The sequence below is a fragment of the Stenella coeruleoalba genome, assembly GCF_951394435.1.
Source record: "Stenella coeruleoalba genome assembly, chromosome: 1".
Lineage (NCBI taxonomy): Eukaryota > Metazoa > Chordata > Mammalia > Artiodactyla > Delphinidae > Stenella > Stenella coeruleoalba.
Window position 1 is genome coordinate 57,878,756 of NC_137169.1, and position 24,268 is coordinate 57,903,023.

The 24,268-nt window shown below is 37.0% G+C and overlaps 1 protein-coding gene across 4 annotated transcripts; it reads right to left on the bottom strand.

Moving 5' to 3' along the window:
* Nucleotides 1-89: 89 nt before the first annotated feature.
* SERBP1 (SERPINE1 mRNA binding protein 1) lies at nt 90-24,035 on the bottom strand. Of its 4 annotated transcripts, none has more exons than XM_079933981.1 (8): nt 23,618-24,035; nt 19,679-19,829; nt 19,042-19,182; nt 18,840-18,929; nt 18,125-18,244; nt 15,228-15,405; nt 11,476-11,649; nt 90-9,882 (listed from the first exon to the last, which is right to left on the bottom strand). In XM_079933981.1, the coding sequence occupies exons 1-8, from the start codon at nt 23,928-23,930 to the stop codon at nt 9,826-9,828; spliced, it is 1,224 nt and encodes a 407-aa protein (XP_079790107.1). In that variant the 5' UTR covers nt 23,931-24,035; the 3' UTR covers nt 90-9,825. The 4 variants fall into 4 exon arrangements, with proteins under 4 accessions (XP_079790107.1, XP_079790106.1, XP_079790104.1 ...); XM_079933980.1 differs by having other exon boundaries at nt 18,125-18,199; nt 18,840-18,911; nt 23,618-24,015; XM_079933978.1 differs by having other exon boundaries at nt 18,840-18,911; nt 23,618-24,015.
* Between the last annotated feature and the right edge of the window lie 233 nt (nt 24,036-24,268).

Consider the following 24,268-nt stretch of genomic DNA (forward strand, 5'->3'; position numbering starts at 1 on the left):
TTTCTGCCCACACACAGTCAAAATCCCAAATCAGATTGCCTAGTTTACCAGGACTAGGTAGAGCTCACTAATATTCATATAGCCAGGCTTTCATTCCTCAGGAAAATTGCAACTCTTTAAATCCTCTCTCCTTATATCCAAAAGCCAACCCAGAAATCTCTGCTCTACTAAAACACATCAAATTCCTTAATTCTCTGGGACCTAAATACTACAAATAGTCCAAGTTCATTCTCAATGAATTCATGGGAATGTCTACCAATTCCTGTGTACAGATCATTACCCTGAATTAAAAGGGCCCTCTTTTCCAGAAGCCAGAAATTCTATTTCCTGGGCCTCTGTTTTCCTTATAGGCAATAGGAAAGCCAAACTGGTGTTATCTAGTTCTTTCCCTTTAGTGCCTTTTCCCCTCCACCCTGTCCCAATTTCTCAGCTTCCATTAATAGCCTACAGCTGCAACTCTCCAATTCCCAGAGGCCAGTCAAAGAAATGCCAAACTAGGCACATTCTATTCTAGTCAATCCCCCCGTGTTTGATTCTTGGTTTTCTCGATCAAGCTCTTTTTCTTTCACCTGACGTAGTCGTCATCTGTCCCAGCTCAGGCCCTCCAAAGAAGCCCTGTTGTTCTCTTCCTAGCCTGCAGGACACAAAGACACTCACATTATCCACCCTTATGAAAGGCTAATAGGTGAACCCTCAAATTAATCAATCTCTAGAATAAAAGATCAGAAAGGCCTCTTCTTCAACCTAAAAGAAAAAAAAAAGATAAGCAATTTAATCAACTGGCCAACTGATGATAGAAAGAAACAAGTCATATTTTTACATCACAGCCTACACAGGAATAAATTTCCAATTAAAACTTTGCAAAACACACACACCAAGTTAGATAAAAGTATTTGCAAGACATGCCAAGATACTTAATAAGGCACTCTTACAGATCAATATGATAAAAGCCAACACTTCAAAGAAAAATGGAGTGAGCAACTCATAAAATACATATAAATGTCCGATAAGCATAAAAAACCCCCAGCTGTAATCAAAGAAATAAAAATTAAGTACCATTTTTCCCTTACCAAATTAGCAACAGTAATGAAAAAATTAGCGACTATTAATCAGAGAACTGCGGTTGGCTACAGGAATGTTAGTTGGCTCTTTTCTGGAGGCACCTGGGCAATATTCAATAAAATTTGACTAGCAATGTAGACTAAAGAACAGTACAAATATCATAGTCTATAAAAGATTTATCACAGCATTGATTATAATGGGGAGAGGAACCTAAATGCCCTTCAGTAGGGACATGGTTAAATCACGCATACAATCAATCACTGAATTTCATGGAGTCTAAGACGCCACCAATTTTAGGGGACACCTCATTACTTTGCTATGAATAGGGAAAAATGCAAATTAAACTGTAATATGCCATTGATTGCTATGGTGCACACTTCCCCGCCCCCTCCACATAATTTTAACGTGACTGAAATTGGGATGCGTCTTAGAATTGATGCAAAGCATACTATGCAGCCTTTTAAAAAAAACATAAAAATGTCTGACATGGAAGTGGTTAAAACGGCTGAATAGAATCATCTCACTTTTATAAAGCAATGCAAAAAAAAATCTAAATATACACCAAAATGCTAACAGTGACTACATCCAGCCACAGGTTTTTAAATTACACTTTTGCATTCCTTTCATCACAAAGGCTCATTACTGTTAGAAGTGGAGAGTCAATGAAATATAAAATATTACCAATTTCTTTCCAAAGACCTGAGACAGTGGGTCCTAATGACAGACACTCACCACTTTCTTTATGGCCCATGTCTCTTTCATCCTCCACCTCCTGTCTGGCACTTCGACCCTTAATACTCCAGTCAGAGGGTAGAAAAGACAAAGTAGCTTCCACACTAGGTGAGGTGGGGGGAGGGGGGGGATGTTAGAGTAATAACTGAAGCAATGGATCTTTGAAATACAAAGTTTATATAAAAAGCCAAATTTTGCCTTATTCCCATTCTAACAGTAATTGTTAATAATGATCAATGACCTCTAACACAGTAGTTAATACATGCAGTTTTTAAGGGGTGTAAGACGGTTCTCACCATGACTGGTTTAAGGTAGGTGTTCTCTCCACTATAGAGATGAGGAAACTGTGATACAAGTAACTTAACCAAAGTCACACAATTAGTACCTGATACCGGTCTGGTTTTAGAGCATAATTTTCAACTACTTTAATTCTTTTCTGTGCAAGTGACTACACAACAAATTTATATCGATTAGGGTTCTGACTGTAGTTGACTGTAACTGTGAGTCCATAAAAATCTTTGAAGCTATTGTTACTAGGTAACCAAAAACTGGCATCTCTGTACTTCTAAAGTTCTAGAGCCTTCTTGGTTCTTGAGAAATCTACCCAAAAAGCATGACACCAGGACAAATCTGGCACTCCTGAATTTGCTAACTTATCTACCCAGCTAATCTAAATCCTACAATACAAGGCACACTGTGTAAGGCCACAGAAGGGAAATAACACTCCTGAGAAAGTCCATTATTTTAAGGAAATTGGTAAGTATTTAAAACTATGAAAACATTATGCCTTTCAAAGAAAGAGAAAAGTAACCAGAGCAGTGTGTTCTCTCTTTAATTAAAATAACTATAACCCCATCCAACTTACCTGATTTTTTCCAAACATGGTTATTTCTTAAGTAAAAAGTAGGGCTGCATTTGACTCAACTGTGTTGCTTGTATGAACTGTTGAAACATAAACGCCTTTCCTTCATTCTATGGTAACTGGCTCCACATTTTGTTAATCGTCCTTTCTTTTATTTACAAGTGGCAAAACCATTCTTAATTTGGCTCCGAATCTCCAAGAAACATACAAACCTATTATGTGCTACCTTGGGGTTCCTTTACATCAATTCTGGCCACTTTTCAATTTCCACAACTGTACGGAATTCTTCCACAAGAGACCTGGGCCTTGCCTAGGCAAGAGAATGTCAGGTGAGGCCCACAATACCTTCCCTTTTCCAATTTCACATATTTTGCTACCCATAGGTAATTGGACCCAATGAAATACTTATAAAAGCTGTTATGAGATTCTCACAGAGACTAAATTGTTTTCAAAGGCCCTGAATTTTCACCAGAAAGGTAGAACACCCACAAGCTGAAACATTTTTGCAAGTTCAGAAAACTGCAAAAACATTCTTCTGAAATTGGATAGAAATTATTAGTAACGAAACACACTTGTTCCTTTAGGAAACAAAATCTAACTCACTTACTAAAATGTCAACTATATATCCTCCTGCACATTAGCTGAAAATGTAGCCTGTGTTAACTAGAGGGTTTTTCCTGTGCTATTCAAAGCGAAGAGCCTGGAGACCCTCATCCCTAGACAAAAAAATCTCTCAAGGTGAAAATAGGATGCCACAAGAATTCATTTAGAAGCAGAAATCTTACTTTACCCCATCACAAAGGGAGTTAAAAGACCATTTGCCTTTTCACAATACTGTAGAAAATACTAGTTTTCTAAGTTTTCTCTCCTTTCACTTTAACAACTGCATATGACTGGATTCCTTTGCATACCTATGAACACTCCCTTTAGACTCCCTCTGGTCTATGGCAGGATAGCTTTCAGAGCAGTTGTATAGATGTAAAAGAAAAAAAAACACCCATTTTTGACATACTTAAAATAGATAAAATAACTAGAAAGGATAATTCAGTAATTTCTCCAGCTACAGATACTCTTCAAACTTTTTCCTCTAAAAATCTGCAGTTATTTTTAAAGTTTAATAACTCTTAAGTAGCAAGAAACTGATGATCCTGAAAAAAAAGGTGGGGGGAACATCCATGCTTTGCTGTAATTGAGGTGCTGGTTATTTAAGTTCTTCAAGCAAATATTTTCACCTGGTATCATACAGCCTCCAAAGCACTTCTCTATTTCTGTCAACGTGACTTCCAGCTCTACCATTTGACTCAAAATGTGGGGCTGAGTGGGGGTGGGCCAATCCAACTGTTCAATGTTGAACACTTTCATCTACTGGATTTTGTCGATACAGTGACAAAGTGCCACTCATCTTCAAGGGATACTGTTATGAACAAAACACAGTGGTCTGAAGCACACACAATATACGTGGCTGGGTATGCTGATTTTCCTCGTATGATTAGTGACCAATGAACACCTGCATGAAAAGTAGTTTTATCCAATCCAGTCTTCCATGGCATATTTAAGAAGCTACTACAACTGTAGCACCTAAGTGAAGCCTTGATAAACAAGTACACAAGAGCAAGCTGAAACCAAATTATCTGTAGTTTTTAGGAAAAGGTCTTCCTCTTTTACTGGGAAAAAAAAATGTGGAAGCTTCACTGGAAATTCAGAATTTCCACAGAAAAGACAAACCACTGTATCTCTAAACAGAAAGGTTTTCTGTGTTTAGTTCATTTTGCCAGTCATGTAAGCCTACACATTTTCAGCTATGAAATAGTGTTGGGGGGGGTGGGGAGGATTCTACCATCTTCGTTGATGTGTTTAGTCAACCCCTGAGCACTTTGACAAAATGCCTAAACATGTGCTCATCTAACTTTTGTCAGTATGGCTGCCAAACAAAGTAACATTTCACTATAGATTATTACACCCAAGGTGTGAAACAACGAATTCAACATGTAAAAGTTCCCATAATTTCTGACATTATTCATCAGCTAATAAAAAACTTGAGATCCAATCTGACAAAATTCTGGGCAATGTCAAGAACCAAGTTCAACTGCATCACTTTACACAAAATCTCCATTCTAGGTAGCTGAAAACCTGTGCCATTTCTTCAAATTGAAGCTCTTTCTAGGTCCTAAAATCTGTAAGAGAAATCAACTACAATTGCAATTAAGGTGACAGTGTAAACTATATACAGTGTATATTATACTATGTATTGTATATAGTGTAAACAATACTGTCCAAACAAACTACTTCCCAAATAACTTCTCAGTTCTCCAAATAACAAAATCCTAAATATTCACTAGCCCTTTGCTTTTCACATTTCCATACCAGTAACACTAAAGCAGCTATTTAAGGAGTAAAGCCACAGCAAGATCAGTTCAGAGCAATTCTCATCACTTTAGGTACTGTCTGTAAAGTTTTTAAAAATCCATTATGAACCAGAATTGTCAGATTAGTTATCAGCAAGTATCTTTTATGTTTTCCAAGCACAAGACTTAGAGTACACCTTCAAGTGGCAGAATACACATTCAAGTGCAATAGAACTGTCATACCCTCCTCAATGGGCAACAAAAGGGACAAATGTTACTGATTTAACACTACCTATGTAATTAACATCTCCAACAAAAATGTAATTTGGTAAATTATTTTCTAACTTGAACAGGCCGTTTCTCACCTTTTCTTTCCTTCCATTTCAAAGCGAACTGACTTCCAGTTATTTTGTACGACAGAAGCGAACAACTGACTCCGTTATTTAAGACGGAAGTAATGGCACAAAAGCTAGATTCTGCCCAGATAACCTCCTGGTTAAGCTGAGAAATGCAGTCCTCAGAAGCCATTAATTCCCACCCCAGTCAACCTATGGAGTTAGAGACATTAGTTTTCTTACCTATACAAAATACTCATAATTGTCATCTTACGGAAAAGTCAAAATTAGCGCAACAGAATTATCTTAGCACTAAGTGGTTAAGTGCCACTAAATGTGAAAAACTATAATCGGGCACTAAATATACTGTTTTAGCAAATTTATACTTTCCTAACAGCTTTCAGAATTTGCAAGCTAAACAATTTTTTAAATAACAAGATCTTCTTTACTAAGAAGCTATCAAGTATCTTGCCCTTATTCTGATTAGAGGTAAGGGGTAAAAAAAAATGTTTTTTAATACTTCTAATTTCACAACTTCCCAGGAGGTAGGGTGATTTAATCTGTACCTGGAAGTAAACTTTTTTTTTTTAAAAAAAGAACTTATATGTTGACCTGAGAGTGATGCTTAGATCAGGGGTCAGCAAACATTTTCTGTAAAGGACCAGATGTTTTAAGCTTTGTGGGCTACACACATCTTTATAGAATAATTTTTAATCCTTTTAAAATGTAGAAGCCATTCTTAGCTCAGGAGCCATACAAAAACAGGCCACAGGCTGAAATCTGTTGACCCCTGGCTTAGACATAGCACTTATTTAAATGATACTCATTACTCATTTCCAATGTTAGTAATGATTTCAATAATTTATATCCTAATCACTTTCTGAAATTAAGCTTATCCTTTAGGTTACAACCTTTCCCCATATTACTGATCTAATGCATTCCTCTCAGCTTGACTTATTTCGATCACTTCTCTATTTGTCTAACTTACATCAAGTAAGATTCTGAAGCTGAGAGAACATGTCATAGGTAAACCCAGGCTGAGCAAAAAATCATTGAGCCCAAATTTCTGAAAGCTGCCACTTAACATACAGCTCAATGGTAAAACCTGATAGTTTTACAATGTTTATAGATTATCTCACTAATTACTAGAACTGAAAATCTGACTAGGGATTTTACTGCCTTGTTACTACTGTAAAGCATTCTAGTCATCACGTTCCGGGCTTTCTCCAGTGAACCTGGAGATGTGGCTTGTAAGTGTTCCGACTCCCTAAACATTTATTTACACGTTAATCTCAGCAGAATTACAAATGTCTGCATTAGAATCTATTTTCTAAGCATTTATTTATTTTCTTTACAAAGTAGAACTACAGGCATCTGAGAGCCTGAGAATTTGCTTTACCAATTACTTCAACGTTGGGATACAGATGTCCATTAGTATACCTGATATGATCTTACCTTAAAGTGAAAATCATTCCAGTTCTAGTAGCTCCACATTTCTAAGTTTTTATTTAGCCCTTTACTATTTGTTGATTCTTTCCATATAATGCTAGTGCTCTTAAAAATATATTTTAAAAATCCGATATACCGTATTCAGACTTTCTATGCAACTCCCTAACAGCATAACAAAATTTTTCTATTTCAGGACAACCATCTACAGCAATTCGAAAAATAACACAATCAAAATGAACACTTAATATTCTCCCTCCACACCCACACCAACAAGCCCCAAATGTATTTACAACTAGATATATGTCCTGCCTCCACTTTTTAAATAGAACTGAGTAAACTTAGACGTATAGTGCCTAGCGACACATATTAAAATCTTTCATAACTCTGCACAGGTCTCAAAACATTTAATTATAAAAAAAGAGACCTCATCCCAATCATCAATGCAAACTGGAAACATGTTAATAAAAAATATAAGCTCTGGCATTATTTCCATTTAAAAGCATCAAGATAAAAGTTCATTAGAACATTCTATCAGCCACCAAAAAACAAACGACCCCCCGACATTCAGTATGGTTAACCTTCACGCTCAAAAACATGGTTTGCTAAAAAGAAATGCCAATTGTCTTGTCAGTCCTTGAAATTCATTTTACAAGAACTTTCTTATTATAATAATTAAAATAGGTATCCCTCCCAAATGTTGACAGCCTAGTTTAATAAACACCCCACATAAACAAAACCTAAGTTTAAGGAGGAAAAAAGAAATATGAGCATTACCCTTGGGGGTGCACACATAGTCAGAAAACACATGACGATAAATGGGCTCCTATTTGATTGTTTTTATGACTTTTAAGAAGTGAGCATGAAAATAAAATCTTTATTTTCAGTTATTACCCACCAATAAGAGAAAGTTAGGTTCACAGTTTTAGCTCTTGACACAAAGTGAACTAGGAGGCAAATTTACATCCATCAGATACAACTAATGGACCAACTTTTAAATTCCAAGCTATCTTGAAAGCTTGCAACATACCAGATATTGCTGTGTATTCTCTAGTGACAGAATGCCAGCAATGGCTGACAATGAATAGAACTTGTGATGGGTTTTTAATAGCAGTGTTTTTTTATATGTTGCTAGAATCAGGAGGTTTATAACACATTCATGTCCAGAAATGAGTTAAGATACTTCTAAGTCTAAACACACTTATGTATGAGTGTGTTTAGGAGTGTGTATGTTGCAATCTCAAGAGGGGTAAAAGTCCATATGGACTAAATTAATACTTGCCTCTGGGTAGCAGGTATGTTTGTAAATATAAAATTATGTTAAACATTAGCACCAGTGCAGAACATGCTCAGCATCATAAGATCCAAAACACCAGCACAAGTTTATCCATCATTAAAAAAAAACCAATTACCCCCTTCCTAAGATGTCAAACTAGTAGGTAACTAGGTTAATAAATCTAATCCCAATGAACAACTCTTGTACTGTACAATTTCTCATTTAGAAGTATAGGGGAGAACTAATCAGCTAAACAGACATTTTATGATTTAAAGTCTTAAATCATAAAGTATTTTAAAAACTGGACATTACCATAGATAGAAAATTACTAATAATAGTGACAAAAAGATCTTCAAAACTGTAAATAAAACCCCTTTCCTGTTTATCAATAAATGTTGCAGAAGACTTAAAAAAAAAGGTCCTAGAAAGCCTGTTTGATTATTCTCTCCATGTATGTTTTAGTCAGTGGTGATGCTCTCGATCAAGAAATCCATTATTAACCTAATTCTCTAAGGGAGGAAGAGGTAAAAGATACTTATCACTTTCTGTGGAATCTATCAACTTAAGACCAAAATGAATAGCAATATAGGAAATTCAGAAACAGTAAAATTTTTGGTTTGTATTTCATGGATGGTGCTGCTGTTCCAACCTTATAAAGTAAAGCTGTCTGCTTTCCAAATTCCAAAAATTAACATACCCCCCCCCCCACTTACCATACTAACCAGTGCCCTTTGGTTTCTTTAGAACAAGGGTTGAAGGGTTGATTATGGATGTACAATTTTGATTTGGGACCTTTCACACATACAAATCATACTGAGCGGCCACTTACTTTACAGAGCAGTTTAAATATTACGCATTAGCCAAATTAACTTGTTCCACCCACCCTACTGGAGGAGGAAAAACCCAACACCCATAAAACTACTTCATTTGACAGTATGTGTCTATCAACAATAAGTAGCTTAAACAACTTTCACCAGTAAGGTGTCTAGATTGGTTTTTAAAACAGGAAAGTGACATATTTTAAAAGTAAATGTAATTAAAATTGTGAATCAATTATAAATTGAACCTAATGAACCATGCAGGAGCAAGGGTTAATAAACCAATGTGCTTTGAAGTTGTTCAAGTACGGATATTTTTGTATATAAAGATCTAGCATATATAACAGCTATCATGAGAAGTGAAAAAAGACCTTATCCCCAGAAATGAAAATATTAAAACTAAGTTAAAATACATAAAGTAGTTAGTATTCCACACAGCATAAAATTTGACAATCAAAGTTTACATGTCTCAGTTGACCATGTGTGAAAATGCAAAGCAGGTATTAAAACTGCTATTATGTCCAATATTTAAAACCAGTTTGTAATAGGGGGAACATCTAAATCCTTAATTAAAAAACACAAATGAAGTGAAAGCTTTAAACTGGTACACACTGTTCACACCTATATTTCAAGTTTGGAAATGCATATTTGCAAGCAGCAATACAAAAGTATTCATGAAGAATGCATAATCTCTGAAAATTATGAAAACATCCCCGCTACCAATACATTTCCTAAATACAAAACTGACTACCATATTGTTACTTCTGTGTAGCAGGAGAAGTTCATTTTCAAAACAGATAAAATTCAGTCTTTAGGTGTGAATGGTATGAATGACAGTCTTTTTTTTTTTTTTTTTTTTTTTAAATTTCTTAGTCGTTTGGGATCCTTAAGCATGCAAGCCTCAAAGAGGAGGGTCCACAAGGAACCAGGGTTGTCTTATGGCATCCAGTTAAGCCAGAGCTGGGAATGCCTCTGGGTCATCCACATCAGGAGCAGAAGCACTTGACTGAAAAAGAAACAGAAGCAAAATTAAAGATTTTCAAATCTTATTAATATATTTCCAGTGTCTACATTTAGACACAGAATTCTGGAAAAAACTTAGTCTTATTACAATAAGTAAAATATGTCAAAGCTTTTACTTTTGAAAGGCAAAATTATGGATCAGAATAGGACTACAGTTGGGGAGAGATTGGGATTGGCATATATACACTACTATATATAAAACAGATACCTAATAAGGACCTACTGTATAGCACAGGAAACTCTACTCAATACTCTGTAATGACCTATATGGGAAAAGAATCTAAAAATGAGTGGATATATGTATAACTGATTCACTTTGCTGTACACCAGAAACTAACAACATTGTAAACCAACTATACTCCAATTAAAAAAAAAAAAAGAATAGGACTACAAATATTTGCAATGAGCCTTGTCCTAAATCTCTATCAAGATCTCAGAAAACTCCCTAGCAACAGCATGGGTTATTTTTCTAATAAATCACACAAGTAGATTCACACAAGGTATGTATGTGGATTCTTACTCAGTTGTTCAGTATCCTTTTATTTTCCCCACTTGCTAAGTAAGAATGGCAGCAATATGACAGCAGGCTAAGAAACCAATTACAATTATTGAAGCAGCACATTCATGGCTATTTACAGTCAAAATACAAATTTTTACAAAACAAAAAAGTATTGAAAAGATCCATATACACAATGCCTTTAAAAAGAACCCATGTCACAGAAAGAAATAAAAAATCACTACATTGTTATGGGTGACCATAAAATCTAGGATATTAAGTTACCACTATAATCAAACATTGGCAGACTCAATCAAGCAGATGGGTCCCCCAATTTGCATATCAGGTGTTGAGAATTCAGGAGGACATTATGGTTGTTTCCTAGGTAGACCATAAGAGACAATAAACTAACCCAAGTTATCTCTAATACTTTAGTAACATCTAGTCATTAAAACCATGGACTTTGGCATCCGACAGATCATTTCAAATCTACCAATTACTAGGGCTTCTATCAACGTATTTCAGAAGAATTTGTTTTTTGTCACACTTAGTACAAGGCAATGGAGATTACAGAAAATAGGACACAAATGAATCCCAACTTACAGAACAGCTCTCATGAACAAAAAACAATCAGTCAATGCCACAAAATTATACAAAGGAAACAAAGGTTTTATTAAGCTGAGCCCTAAAAAGCAGTGAAGATTTGTCAAGGCAAAGTAAGTATTTGGCATTTCAGGCAGACCTTACCAAAGGCCAAGAATTACCTTGGTTCCCTTCACCTGAATTTCATCTTCTGTAAAATGGTGGGGTTTTTGTTTGTTTGTTTTTGTTTTTTTAGCACAGTACCATAACTGGCACCAGATAAGTACTCGATGAAGGGTGGGAAACTTAACTACTGGCAGCACTATTCAGTCACATAAGTGCTTTAAACAAAAAATATAACCTAAAATGCAATTTCTTAAAGGCATGCATGTCAACCTTTTTCTTCTTCGACTTATGTCCCCAAAAGGACCTAGGGCAGTGATATATGGAAAGAGGTCCTCGAATTACTTAAAAGGGTAAAAGAAGCCTTAAAACTACCTTGTCAGTCCTGATGCCACGGTTTGGACGTCCACCACGCCCACGGCCACCTCGTCCTCCCCTGCCACCACGTCCTGGGCGGCCAAGGTCTCCAAAATTGATCTCCAGCTGAGACGTTATATCATTTGCTGGCTTCCGGAAATGGTGATCCATAACCGAGTCTTCAGCATGAGCCTAAAAATTTAAGTGAAGGCCACTGGATGATTAATAGGAAAGTAATGTTGCACACTTCTAAATAATGAGTTTTCTCCTAAAAAGACCAAAAATCCAACCTGCTCTTTGTGTGAAAAAATATAGAAACACCTCTACAGGTAATAAGTAAGCTTTGGGATCAGCTACAGTAATCTAGGAGGAATAATTCCCTTCACTTTTCTCTATTTCATGTTCCCTTAACTTTAAATTATAGATGATATTATCAAGTCTTGATTAGAGATATAATCACAATTATTCAAGTGGCTGGGCCCCATCTCACACCTACTGAATCATCATCTTTAGCAGTGAAGTATGAATAAGTACATTTAAAATATGCCCTTCAGATTAGCATTCCAATGTGAACCTCTGAGGAAGACTTGGATAGATGGTATATATTTCTATTAGAGACATTATTGAATATTTAAGTTTTAAAGAGAACTTTTGCTCTATACTCTTCCAACTATGACCTGGGAAAGAAATTATATATAAATTTCTCAAAATGCTTTTCTGTTCATATATAACTATGTGTTCTTCCATATAAATTGGAGAACTACAAATTCAAGTGAAACACAACGTTACATAAGAAAGGAACCTTGAAAAGCTGTGCACAAATAAAACCATGCCTTAAATTTACCACAGGAACCTTCTTAAAAATGAAGTCATCATATTTGGGAAACCCAGATCCTAAGCTACATAATGGACTCTGCAAAAAAAGGCCAGAGAATTTTACACTGCTTAATATCTGATCTCTTTTGTATGCTTGGGGTGAATGGGTTTTAATCTTCTAGTTAGAAACTTCTCTTACTAATTTAAAGTATGTTTTAATTTTTCTAAATACACATATAATCCTCTTTTCTGAAGAGATATTTCACTCTTTCTAAATAGCTTGTAATATTACAACTGTTAATAATTACCTTTTAAGTACAAATAAATTTTGTATTTTTACACAGATTTTCATTCCTTTAATCATCGAATACCCAAATTAAATGTCATCCCTTTAGGTGAACTTTAAAGGCAACAGAAGATTCTTTTTAAAATATTATAAAGGAGCATAAAACACAGATGCAAACCCACAAAAGCACTAGCAAATTGAAGTCAATGATATATACTAAGTCTCTGATTTTAAACGTTAGCTATTGCAATGATATCAATTTATCAATTAAAAGCATTTATAGGTTTCCAGAGCACAGAAGCAAAAAAACTTAAGTTGATATACTACTGAAAACATCTTGAAGGTTTTACTATAATAATAAAGAGGAAGTCTGGATGTTCAGGTTACATCCCCAACCTTCAAGTTAACTAGTAGGATAAATTTTTTACAAAGTTTTTTTTCTAGAGCATTGTATGACAATGAGGAAATAAGAGCTCTGGTCTCAGCTGTCAATAATTCAGTTCTCCATTTCTCAAAGTTTCTTTCTTTCCCTAACTACTTCATATTTGTTCTGAAGATGAAGATAAGTAAAAGAGAAAGAGTACTTAAAGCACTGTATACAACAAACTTGAAGACCTATCATACCGATCTTTCTCAAATTACAATGGTGTTGCATCCTGATAAAACCTGAATATCTTTAAATCCAAAATACATTTAATACACCTAACTTACCAAACATCACAGTTTGGCCTAGCCTACCTTAAATGTGCTCAGGACATTTACATTAGCCTATAGTTGAGCAAAATCATCTAACACAAAACCACAAAGCCTATTTTATAATAAACTGTTAAATATCTCACATAATTTATTAAATGCAGTATTGAAAGTGAAAAACAGAATGGTTTTAAGTGTATCAGTTGTTTACCCTCATGATCAGGAGGCTGACTGGGAACTGCAGCTCGCTGCCACTACCCAGCATCACAAAAGAGTAGCGAGTACTGCATATTCAGCCTGGGAGATCTAAATTCAAAATTTGAACTATGGTTTCTACTATATGTGCATTGTTTTCAGACCATTTTAAAATCAAAAAACCAAAAAGTTCTAAGTTGGGATCAATCTGTATTCAAATGATAAGGCCATATATGCCAGTAAGGCTGGATTTCATGTACATACATCACAAAGGCAGCATAACTATAAGGGTCCAAACATACAAAAGTGGCTTGATAATGAAAATGTCCTGATTTCAAGATTACTCACCAGCAATTTCACATTTTATAATTTTCTAAAATTTCTAATTATATACATCACCTTGTATAATAGTTATTTCTTAAAAGCTCGATGTAAAATAATACTTAAAGCTGGGACACCTAACCTGATGTCTAAAAAATGCATGAAGAGGCTTCAGGGTATTAATGATACTAATGATACAATATATCAGAACATTTTATATCTGTGTGTCCTATTCTGGAGAAAAGTTCCATCGGGACCCCAAAAAGGTCATGAATAATTGTCTCCAAGGTGCCAAGGTAAACCTCTTTCACATTAACCTGAACAGTTTAATAATTAGTTCAAATGAACAATCTCCCCGAAGTGAACTTTCATGGTTCTTTAAATAAAGAATTCTCTTTGTTTTACAGATACACGAAACAACTTTGTCTGCAAGAACTACAAAAAAATAACCAAAAGCATTCTAATGAAGGAAGATGTTTTTTCTTCCCTACAGGAATTGACAATATCCTCATTTATACTACCTTCATGAAGTCAATGTTTAAAAAATCATCTCCAGGGCTTCCCTGGTGGCGCGGTGGTTGAGAGTCCGCCTGCCGATGCAGGGGACACGGGTTCGTGCCCTGGTCCAGGAAGATCCCACATGCCGCGGAGCGGCTGGGCCCGTGAGCCATGGCCGCTGAGCCTGTGCGTCCGGAGCCTGTGCTCCGCAACGGGAGAGGCCACAACAGTGAGAGGCCCGCGTACCGCAAAAAACAACAACAGCAACAACAAAAAAAGTTTAAAAAAAAAACCCATCTCCAAACCTCTATTTTATTTAAAAGTATTTCCAAGTTTATTTCACAGCTATTTTTTTGTTTAGAAAATTAAAATGTGGATTTTATTGAATCTTTTTATTACAGGTTGCCTTCATAACATTTCAATTTAACTTTGTGACTAAAATCTCATACTTACACAAACCCTAAAAGGATACAGCAGTGAGATTTTCCTCTAAGAATGTGCCCCAAGGCTTAAATAGAAGCTACCAAATCAAAAGCCACACACGTTTTTCTCAAATATTTTCATTAGTTTCCTTGTTTCCTAAGGAAAGGAAACTCATAAATTAATTCTCTGGTCTTTACAAGACATCACTCCTCAGTAAAGAAGGATAAAGATTCCTGGATATTATATATGGCATACGCAGACAGTTTCCCACATAAAAATGCAAACCGCCTAACCTAATACAAGTCTTAATGACTCCGTTAGGTAAGATTTTTTAAAATATTACACAAATTTGAAAGAATAATTTCTTAGACTATATGATAATGCAGTTTATTTTCCTCTTGGGGCAATTTATCTGCCTCAAATAATCCTATGTAAAACTTTTTATAAACAGATTACCCACGTGAAATTTTAACACAAAAATTGTAAATGCAATTCAAGACATCTGAACATTTTCAAACACCACAAAACTTCATTTTACCTCTTCACTCTTTGACTTATGAAGAACAAATCCCTTCTTCCACTGCCCATCAGCACCTTCATTTGGTTTTCGGATATTAAATTCTACTTTTGCCCGGTCCTTATTTTGAATAGCCTTCCATTCATCCAAAGTCATTTCTTTTGGGCCTTCTTCCTTTACTTCTTCAACTTCATTCTCCCTGTGGGAAAATGTTTTAAGTTTTACACGTGGTAAGGGGCTTATAAAATCATATAACTTACAATTATAAGTAAGGAAGTTAACCTTGGCTGGTTGGTAATCTTCTAGATTACCCAAGGACAGGAGAATCACAGTTTTCTTTGTAACCCAGTGGCTAACATGTGACTTGGCAGAGACCAGGAATCCAATGTTTGAATTATTGAAAGCGTGGATAACTAAGGAACATACAATTCATCTTCATAAACTCTTAAATGATCATCTATCAGTAACACAATCTTGAATTGGCTATATCAAACCTAGAACACATTTTTTAAAACCATACTACTGTTTTTAAAACTTACACTATGTGATTAAAATCATTAACCTAACTTCTCCTAAAACACATTTTTTAATTTCCATAATTTTTCACAATACATAATTTATAACATATATGAATGTAATCATCTAGGACATCCATAAGCAACCAAGTTTCATATTCTAGAATATAAAAGAACTGCTCCCCTATCCTTTAACACTTGAGGCAAATCTTTAATTTCTACAGATCTTAACGTTATATACTCCAACTTTCAAACGAATCGGTATATGAAAACAAGACTACAGTTTCACTAGTAATGGAAGTTTCTACAAAATACTGGTTTCAATGCTTAACACCAAATTAGTTATTTCTAAATATAATTCTCAGGCTATAACTATTACATATTATCCCTTTCCCTTTTTACAGAAACAAAGCATGGGCCTAGGAATCCACTATTTAATCTCAATTTCCAATTGTCACCAAACAAGTTGTTTGCTATTTTGGGAGCATTGCTTTCCAAAGATAGCAGGTGATTCAGTTAGCCTTGCTCAAATATCTCCTGTCTGTGCTACTACTCTTTACTGTTTGACAAATCCCATCTTAAAACTTCCCAGACCAAGCTTACACTGAATTGATGAGATCTAGACTGTAAAGTCCAACCCTGTCAGTTTACATATCAGAAAACTAAAGACTGAAAAAAGGTCCTAGGCTACGCGTAAGTTGTACCACAGCCAAGAAAAGAACTCGGCATACCTTTATCATATCATGAAACCATGACACCTACCGTCAAGGGTAGGATTGTAAGGATCAAATGAGACAAAACAGAAGCTCTAGAACTATACATAAGGAAGCTAATCAAATTCAGCCAAAGCTGTTTCTTAAATTTACACCTGCACATGCAAGACATAATACTATGTTCAAATTCTCCCCTATTCTGGGGTAAGACTAGAGGCTGTTCTAATGTCATCATCATGGTCTTTAGACCCAATACCCCCTTTTTAGTCCTGGGAACTGAGCTAAGGATTTGCTTCCAATACCCTATCAATAACATCCTTTCCTTCTGATAAAGTTATAATCTTGTCAGATTACTCTTTTTTTTTGCAGGCGGAGGGGAGCGGGGGTTCGCGGGCCTCTCACTGTTGTGGCCTCTCCCGTTGCAGAGCACAGGCTCCGGACACGCAGGCTCAGCGGCCATGGCTCACAGGCCCAGCTGCTCCGCGGCATGTGGGATCCTCCCGGACCGGGGCACGAACCCGTGTCCCCTGCATCGGCAGGCAGACTCTCAACCACTGCACCACCAGGGAAGCCCCCCAGATTACTCTTAAAGTGAGTTAAACATGAACTCTTCATTAAGGGAACAACATTTATGTTGAGCTTTGTAAAGTACTTAATGTTACGTAAGGTTCATCTATCTCACCTATCACAATTTCATTGTTTACCACACAAAATTAAGACTCCATAGTTTCGTATAAATGAATTTATATTACCAAGTTCTACACATCACTTAACACCATGTATTTTTATCTACTCTCTCCAATAGTAAATTGATTATTATTCCTTATTCAAACAAATCCACAAAATATGATTTTCGAATCATTAATAGTGGTTCACTGTAAGAACAACTCTTTCTGGAGAAAAAGAGAAGTTTAGAAAAGCATTGCCTCCCTAAATGATTTGAATATGCCCTGATTAAGAATTACTGACCTAAATAATCTGTAATGCAAGACTTTAAACCACATACCGAAAGAAATGTCTGGCATATAACTTCTGCTTGTATTGATGGAAACCAGAGGAAGGCATTAAATTATTTCTACTAGCATAACTTGAGTCTTTAAAACTCTCCCACACCCTTGAACAAACAATTTCAAAACCGTCTTCTAGTGAACTGACAACATATTCTGGTGCTTGCTCTCCTCACACATTTTAAAACAAGCCAATAAATGCTATGTTCCAAATTCTATGTTGATGGAAAAAAAAACTTCAAGGAGATGGAGCAACTAATTTTAAAATGGTCATGTTTTCTCATTTTAAACTGTATTAGAATAAAATTTGTATAGTTACATAGAGTCCAAAGTACTTTGAACTACGAGTTCCAAATATTTCTCAGGTTAAAACAGCTATTTTTGTGCTTAGGGTTAACAGGATTTACTAAAATACGTATCTTCCGTATCTTTTTAAGATGACAATGGTAACTTCAAATAGAAATAACCACTTCTATTTGTCAAACCATTAGCCCAACATTAGCCCAACATATACATTTGTAAACCACTCCTCTAAACACTATTTGAGGGAATGGAGTACAATAAAGTCTCTCCTTTTAAAAAGCAAATAAATAATAGCATTAAGCCTACAGGTTGTTTTCTTGTTAAACCCCAAACATTTCAATGCTCGAGCATTACCGCTACCGTACACACAAATCACTTACTTATTTTCAGTGTCCGCAACTGGATGTTCTTCACCTTCAGGTGTTTCCTCAGTCACATTTGATTGCTCCAAGTCACTGCAATTATAAGATATTGGTTTCTGAATGTATTTGGGGGACTCTCTAAGGAAAGAAAGAAAAAAAAAGGCATCTAGGTCCATTTACATGTAGCTGAAAGTCTTCACAGAAATATTTTAAAATTCTCACATTCCCAATGTCTTTTCCTACTAAATTTACTCCCCAGTAGACCACTAAGAGAAAATAATTTAAAAATGTATACTGATCCAAGTTATAGCTCAAGTACATTACTCAAAAAGTAGTATGACAGCAGTTAGTTCTAAAATAAAGCCTTACTGGCTTTTCAAATTTTTGTCATCACCAAAGGGGTCAATAGCTAGAATAAGAACTATTAAATAAGAAACATACAATAACATAATACCCAAATAACCTCAAAATAGGATTTCAATAAAAGCTATACATCCATATGAAAAGAAAAATTAGTACCATATATTTTTGAAACGTAGAAAAACTGGTCATTTGATACATTATAATCCAAACATATCCAAAAAAGCATTCATTATCTTGTAAGGAAGTAGCTCTGAGATAAGAGCATCCATCCTTGTCCCAGGGACAAGTAAAAATTTAATGGGCAAACCTCTAGTAAGGTATAAGATCAATTTTATTAGAAGTATTTATTTAAAAAAACCAGAATACCAACGTTAATTCATCTTTGACAGTTCCCCAGTTGTGAGATCCGCTACCTCCACGCTTGTCCTCATGCTTCAGGCCACTGTAATGTGAAAAAGAACTAACAAAACTGAGTTAACATAATACTCTTTAGTTCTAGAAATTCAAATTTTGTTTTATTAAAGTAGTAGCTTCAAATATAAAAGTATAATAAAAACCAATATAAGACTTACGATCTATCACTTCCACTATGCCTATCAAATTCACGTTTGCCACGAGAATCAAAGCCATCTCCCCGGCCCATTCCTCGTCCACGACCTCCTCGACCTCTTCCAAGACCACCACGGCCTCGGATAGGCCGGTCAATAATCGGTCTGTAACAAATAAAAAAATATTATATACTTCTAAGGTTTCTGGTAAAAGGAAGAAGGGAAATTCAAAGGCTCAAAGATGCAGGAACATATTTACTGGCTCATATCCCAAAGGAAATCAAAACTAGGAAACTCCCCAACGTAAGAAAATTACTTTGACATTCTCTAAAACTTTACTACTAATGCATATACTTCTTCCTTGTTACTCATTTCACATTATAATCTAGTAAAACTGCTATTCACCAATATACATAAAAATTAAAATAAACACATGTAACCTTCATAACTGAAGTGTTTCATTACAAGAAATCTAAGTTTGAATACTAAAAACTGTTACCAAAATGTCCTAAGAACAACAACACATACTTAGACGTTTCGCTAGAAAAACTGATAAAATTAACTAGCCACACTGCTTCCTGGCAATTATGCTCAATTTATCTGTGTTAAGATGTCTCTCTATAAACTGACAAAACATGAAGAGATTAAGAAACAATCTTGCCTATCAACTGAAAATTCTCCTCCTTCACCCTTTTCTTCAAGTGGTTTTTCAAATCGTCGTTCACGAGGTGGTCGCCTTTCTGGTCTCCTATCAATTATCTTCCCTTCACCCTGAAGTTGCTGATCAGGTCTTCTTCCAACGCGTCTTATTCCTAAAATGATTTAAAAAAAAACCACGTAAGCAAATTATTTTTTGTAACACAAAAAACTAGGCCTAGGCTGTTAAAAGAAAAAAAATTTACTCTTTAAGTCCATTAACTAGCACTTCCCACTGAAAAAGGCTAACACTGGGCATCTCTAAAGTGTAACAAGGTACTTCAGAAAAATTCCTATTTAAATAAACTTGTTTCAAACTTCCATTCAGTTTGCCAAATCACTTTTTTCCCCTAAAGCATTCTCTATAACTGACCTGGAAGTCATTTGGGTAGCCATTATTTCTCTCACTTTTCAAGATACCAGTCTCTTAATTTAAAATTCTAAATTTAAAGAAATTTTAAGCAAATGATACATTTTGGTTTTAAAGATACCAAAGATAACACCATTAGCCATTCATAAATAATAACCGAGCAAACCAACACAATCACCAGGTAAAGACCCCCCAAAAAACCCCAGTGAAGACATTATTTTATTTTATATAATCTGGAGGGGGAGAAAAAGAACAGAGTAAAAAGACTGATGATTCTATGAAATTACAAAACTGAAAGGAAAACAAATGGCATTTAAGATTACATCTCTGATGGATAACAAGGTCTTACTGTAGAACACGGGGAACTATTGATATATTCAATATCCTGTGATAAACCATAATGGAAAAGAATATATTAGAAAAAAGAATGTATATATGTATAATCGATGAATCATTTCACTGTACAGCACAAATTGACACATTGTAAATCAACTATATTTCAATAAAAAGTTTTCTCTATAGTTGAAGATAGCTATATAACAGCAAAAAAGTACCATTTTCCTCTCCTGTTGCAGTCTACATACATATATATGTATACATATACATACATACCACACCTAACTTTTAAAACATACTGTTATGCAACCAACAGGAAATAGTCCACTTATTTTATTATTATGGAGATTTTTTTGGTTTGCCCTTTCAAGTATCTTCGTTTCCAAAGAATCTTTAAAAACCACATACACAAAAGGACCCCTTTTAAGCAAGACACAGAAATAGAAACTTGTGAAACTAAGTGATGGCTGAAGCATTTACTGATTTCCCCCTTCATTCATTACTTTTTTCCTGTTAGTGTCAGAGGCCAGAAAGGCAACCAATATGCATTACTGGTAGCCTTAAAGATAATAAGTAGATCGATGGTTAAATTCATGACTAATATTTTAGGTATGCTCTAATTCCCAATCCACAATTTCTGACAAAGTCAAAAAGCACCTGAGGAATTGGTTTCGCAAGAAATTAAGTTGGTTCACTCTGGTTCTTTTTAAGAAAGTGTAACACCACCAGGATGCCCCCAATTGTTCGGCTGCTGGTAGCCAAAGTCAAACGGTAAATGTCAAACTCTTCAGTGAAATTTTAAGGTCCATTCCATACACTCTCAGGACAGACCAGAAATCTTAGATCTTACACCAAGGCATTTTAAATAAATTTCATCAGAGGTAGTGTATTAGGGTGGAGCTATGGAACCAGTCCTTATAATATCCAAGCCACACACCCAAGTGAACAATGGCTTGCTTCCCCACCCCAATATCCAGTATCAGGCTTACAGAATCTACAACACTTACAAAATAAATCCACCCAATGACTGACATTTAAAAATGCAAGCGTCTCTTGATTTTCACTAGATTCCAGGCTTCTAACATTAAAAAAACAAATGAGTAGATGGTGTCAATTCTCAAGTTCCTCAAATGGCCAAAAGACAAACTACAAAATTCAAAGAATATAAACATCAAACACACATCTAAGGCAAGTAAGTCTAGGATCATGCCAGGACCTCTATTCAAAGGCAAGGAACACATGATCAGGTTAACAATCAATCCCATGACAAGAGGCAGGGACTTTGTTTACAGGTCTATCCTTCCCCAATGCCCAGAATTGACTGCTAAGAGGTAAGGCCTCAAAATGATTTTTTTTCATTCAATATTTTTATAGGCTTGTGTTTTATGCAATTTAAGGTTAAGTGTGCTCTGAAATGCTGACCTAAGGAAAATGTTGATAGGTAATAATGGAAGTTTTCCCAAAGAAAGACTACTGAATGTTGAACTCGGTCCTGGTCATAAATTTATGAAATGAATTTTTAACTTTGTAATTTAAAATACTAGGTTCCCGCTAAGAGCTTATTTCAAAAATGGGCTTTATGATCAAAACATATGAGGGGTTTAAACCATGCTTTATGTTTCAAAAATTCAAAAGGGGTGAACACACTTCAGATTCCATTTTTTCACGTACTTTCTTTGGATTAGTGTGATGAAGGAGGTAAACTTGAGCAGTTTAAATAAATACACAAACCAGTGTTCCTTAACATAGAAATTAGATTTATTACATTGTGCTACAGATTGCTATAAAACTTAGCTGAATATTTAGTCTAAACGATGTATATACATGCTTTCTAATACTCCAACTTGTGCTTCCCTCCCCAACCTGTAATTTTAATACAACTGTTTTATTTACCACCTAGGTTCTTCACCCCAAGCCCCACAAAGCTCTCTGTATTTTCTAAAAATTCTAAACCAAAACCTAACACAATTGTTTTGATTTTTTTAATTTAAATTAGTTGAATGTTATCAAATTCGACTAAAGCTAATGAGAACTCCTTTCAGAAGCACGTGGCAAAATTTCAATTTTCAACACATAAAGGAAACCTTTAAGCTTCAAAGCTTAAGTCCTACACCTACTTATTACGGATCGTGTACACTTTTTCTAATCCCCCACTGTTTTGCTTTCTCATCCATCACAAAAGACAAACCAGTAACGAGTGAGAGAGCAAAAACCAAGTTCAGGACAGTCCTGCGAAGTTTACAGTGACCTGGAAGCAACTACTACCCGCCAATGAAATCCTGACCATGCTTCACGCACATGGGGAGAAAAAGCTGCACTCCAAAAGGCTCTGCAGCAGCTAAACGCTGTGACAGCCTCGGCACTCTTTGCACCACGAGGCCCAGGCCAGGCCACACCACATGAAACACTGCATGCGGGGGGTCCGGCCGGAGAAAAAGATCGTGACCCGAGGACGAGCTTCAGGATTTCCTGCCATCACCAATCTTCATTCAGAATTCCCGCTTCTGCTCAATCCAGGGTGGCCAAATTTCTCTCCCTCCCAACAGCCTGACGCACTCCAGCAAGTTATTAAGTTTGCAATAGTGGTGCGGGCGAGGGGGTAACGATAAAGCACAGGGGGCACCTAAAAGGGCACCTTGCTCCACAACATCCGATAGGCTCGAACGTAGCGGGGGGGGCGTAGGTGGAAACTCCGACCCCCAGCTTTTCTCGGGGGTACCCCACGCCACCCTGGGACAAGACGGCAGGGCAGGAGCCTAAAAGACACAACCGCACCTCAGAGCGGCGGGCTGAGAGAAAGCTCTGAGCAGGAAGAAGCCGCGGAGGCCCCACCATCCCATTAACAACAAACGCTCCGAAAAGGAGCTCCCTTCCCCGAACCTCGGCCCATGCGCTCGCCCGCCAAGGAATCCGGCGGGAAGACAACAGCCTCCCAGGATCCCGACCACGCTCCTCCGCTCAGAACCTGAGGCGGGAAGGGGTGGCTCCAGGATCCTTGCAGGTGGCGGTTTGAACTTGTGGCTACCACGCTCCCAGCACCTTCGCAGGACCTGGCTTTCATCAGGCGGGGGAAACGCGAAGAAATCGGCGGCCAAGTCTCCCGCGGACCCTCGGAGCTCCAGAAGCCAGTGGTAGCCGCCAGTCCCCTCGCTCCTTCCCTCCATCCCGGGTCTCCCCCACCTTCCACCACAGCTTTACCTTCTTTCTTAAGCGCCACGGGCGGCTGCGTCTCCTCCTTCTTGTCAACCACGCCGACGTTGGGGGGCAGCGGGTTCTTGCGGTCTTTCTGGGACTCTTTACGCAGCTGTTTGCCCGCCGCGTTGGAGTTTGTCTGGGCTGCGGCCTGAGCTGCGCTCTTGGCCCCAGGGCCCCCAACGCCGCCCCCGCCGGCTTCTTTTTTCTTGTTCTCTGCTGCCTTCAACACCTCGAAGGGGTCCGATTCGTCGTCAAATAACTGGTCGAATCGGTTGGTGACCACGCAGCCGAAGCCTTCTTGTAAGTGCCCAGGCATGATGGTGGCTCGGCGGCGCGTTCCTCCACGGATTGCAGCGGGCCGCGCCGAGCCAAGAGCGCCTGCTTCAGCTCTTCCCACAAGATGGCCGGGCCGAGAGAGGGGGGCCGTCTTCTCTTCCGGCGCCAGGCAGACATCCGGGAGCGGCCAGAGCCGCGCGGTACCATGGGGTGTGTAGGCCGAAGTCGCCTCTCCCGAGGCGGCTCCCAGCGTTAGGACTACAATTCCCAGAACACACGGCGCGACAACTCTTCGCGCGCGCCTCAGAGGCGGGACCTCACCGAGGGAGTGGAGCAGCAAGCAGAGGGAGGAGAAGAGTGGTGGTGGGCGGAGCCCTG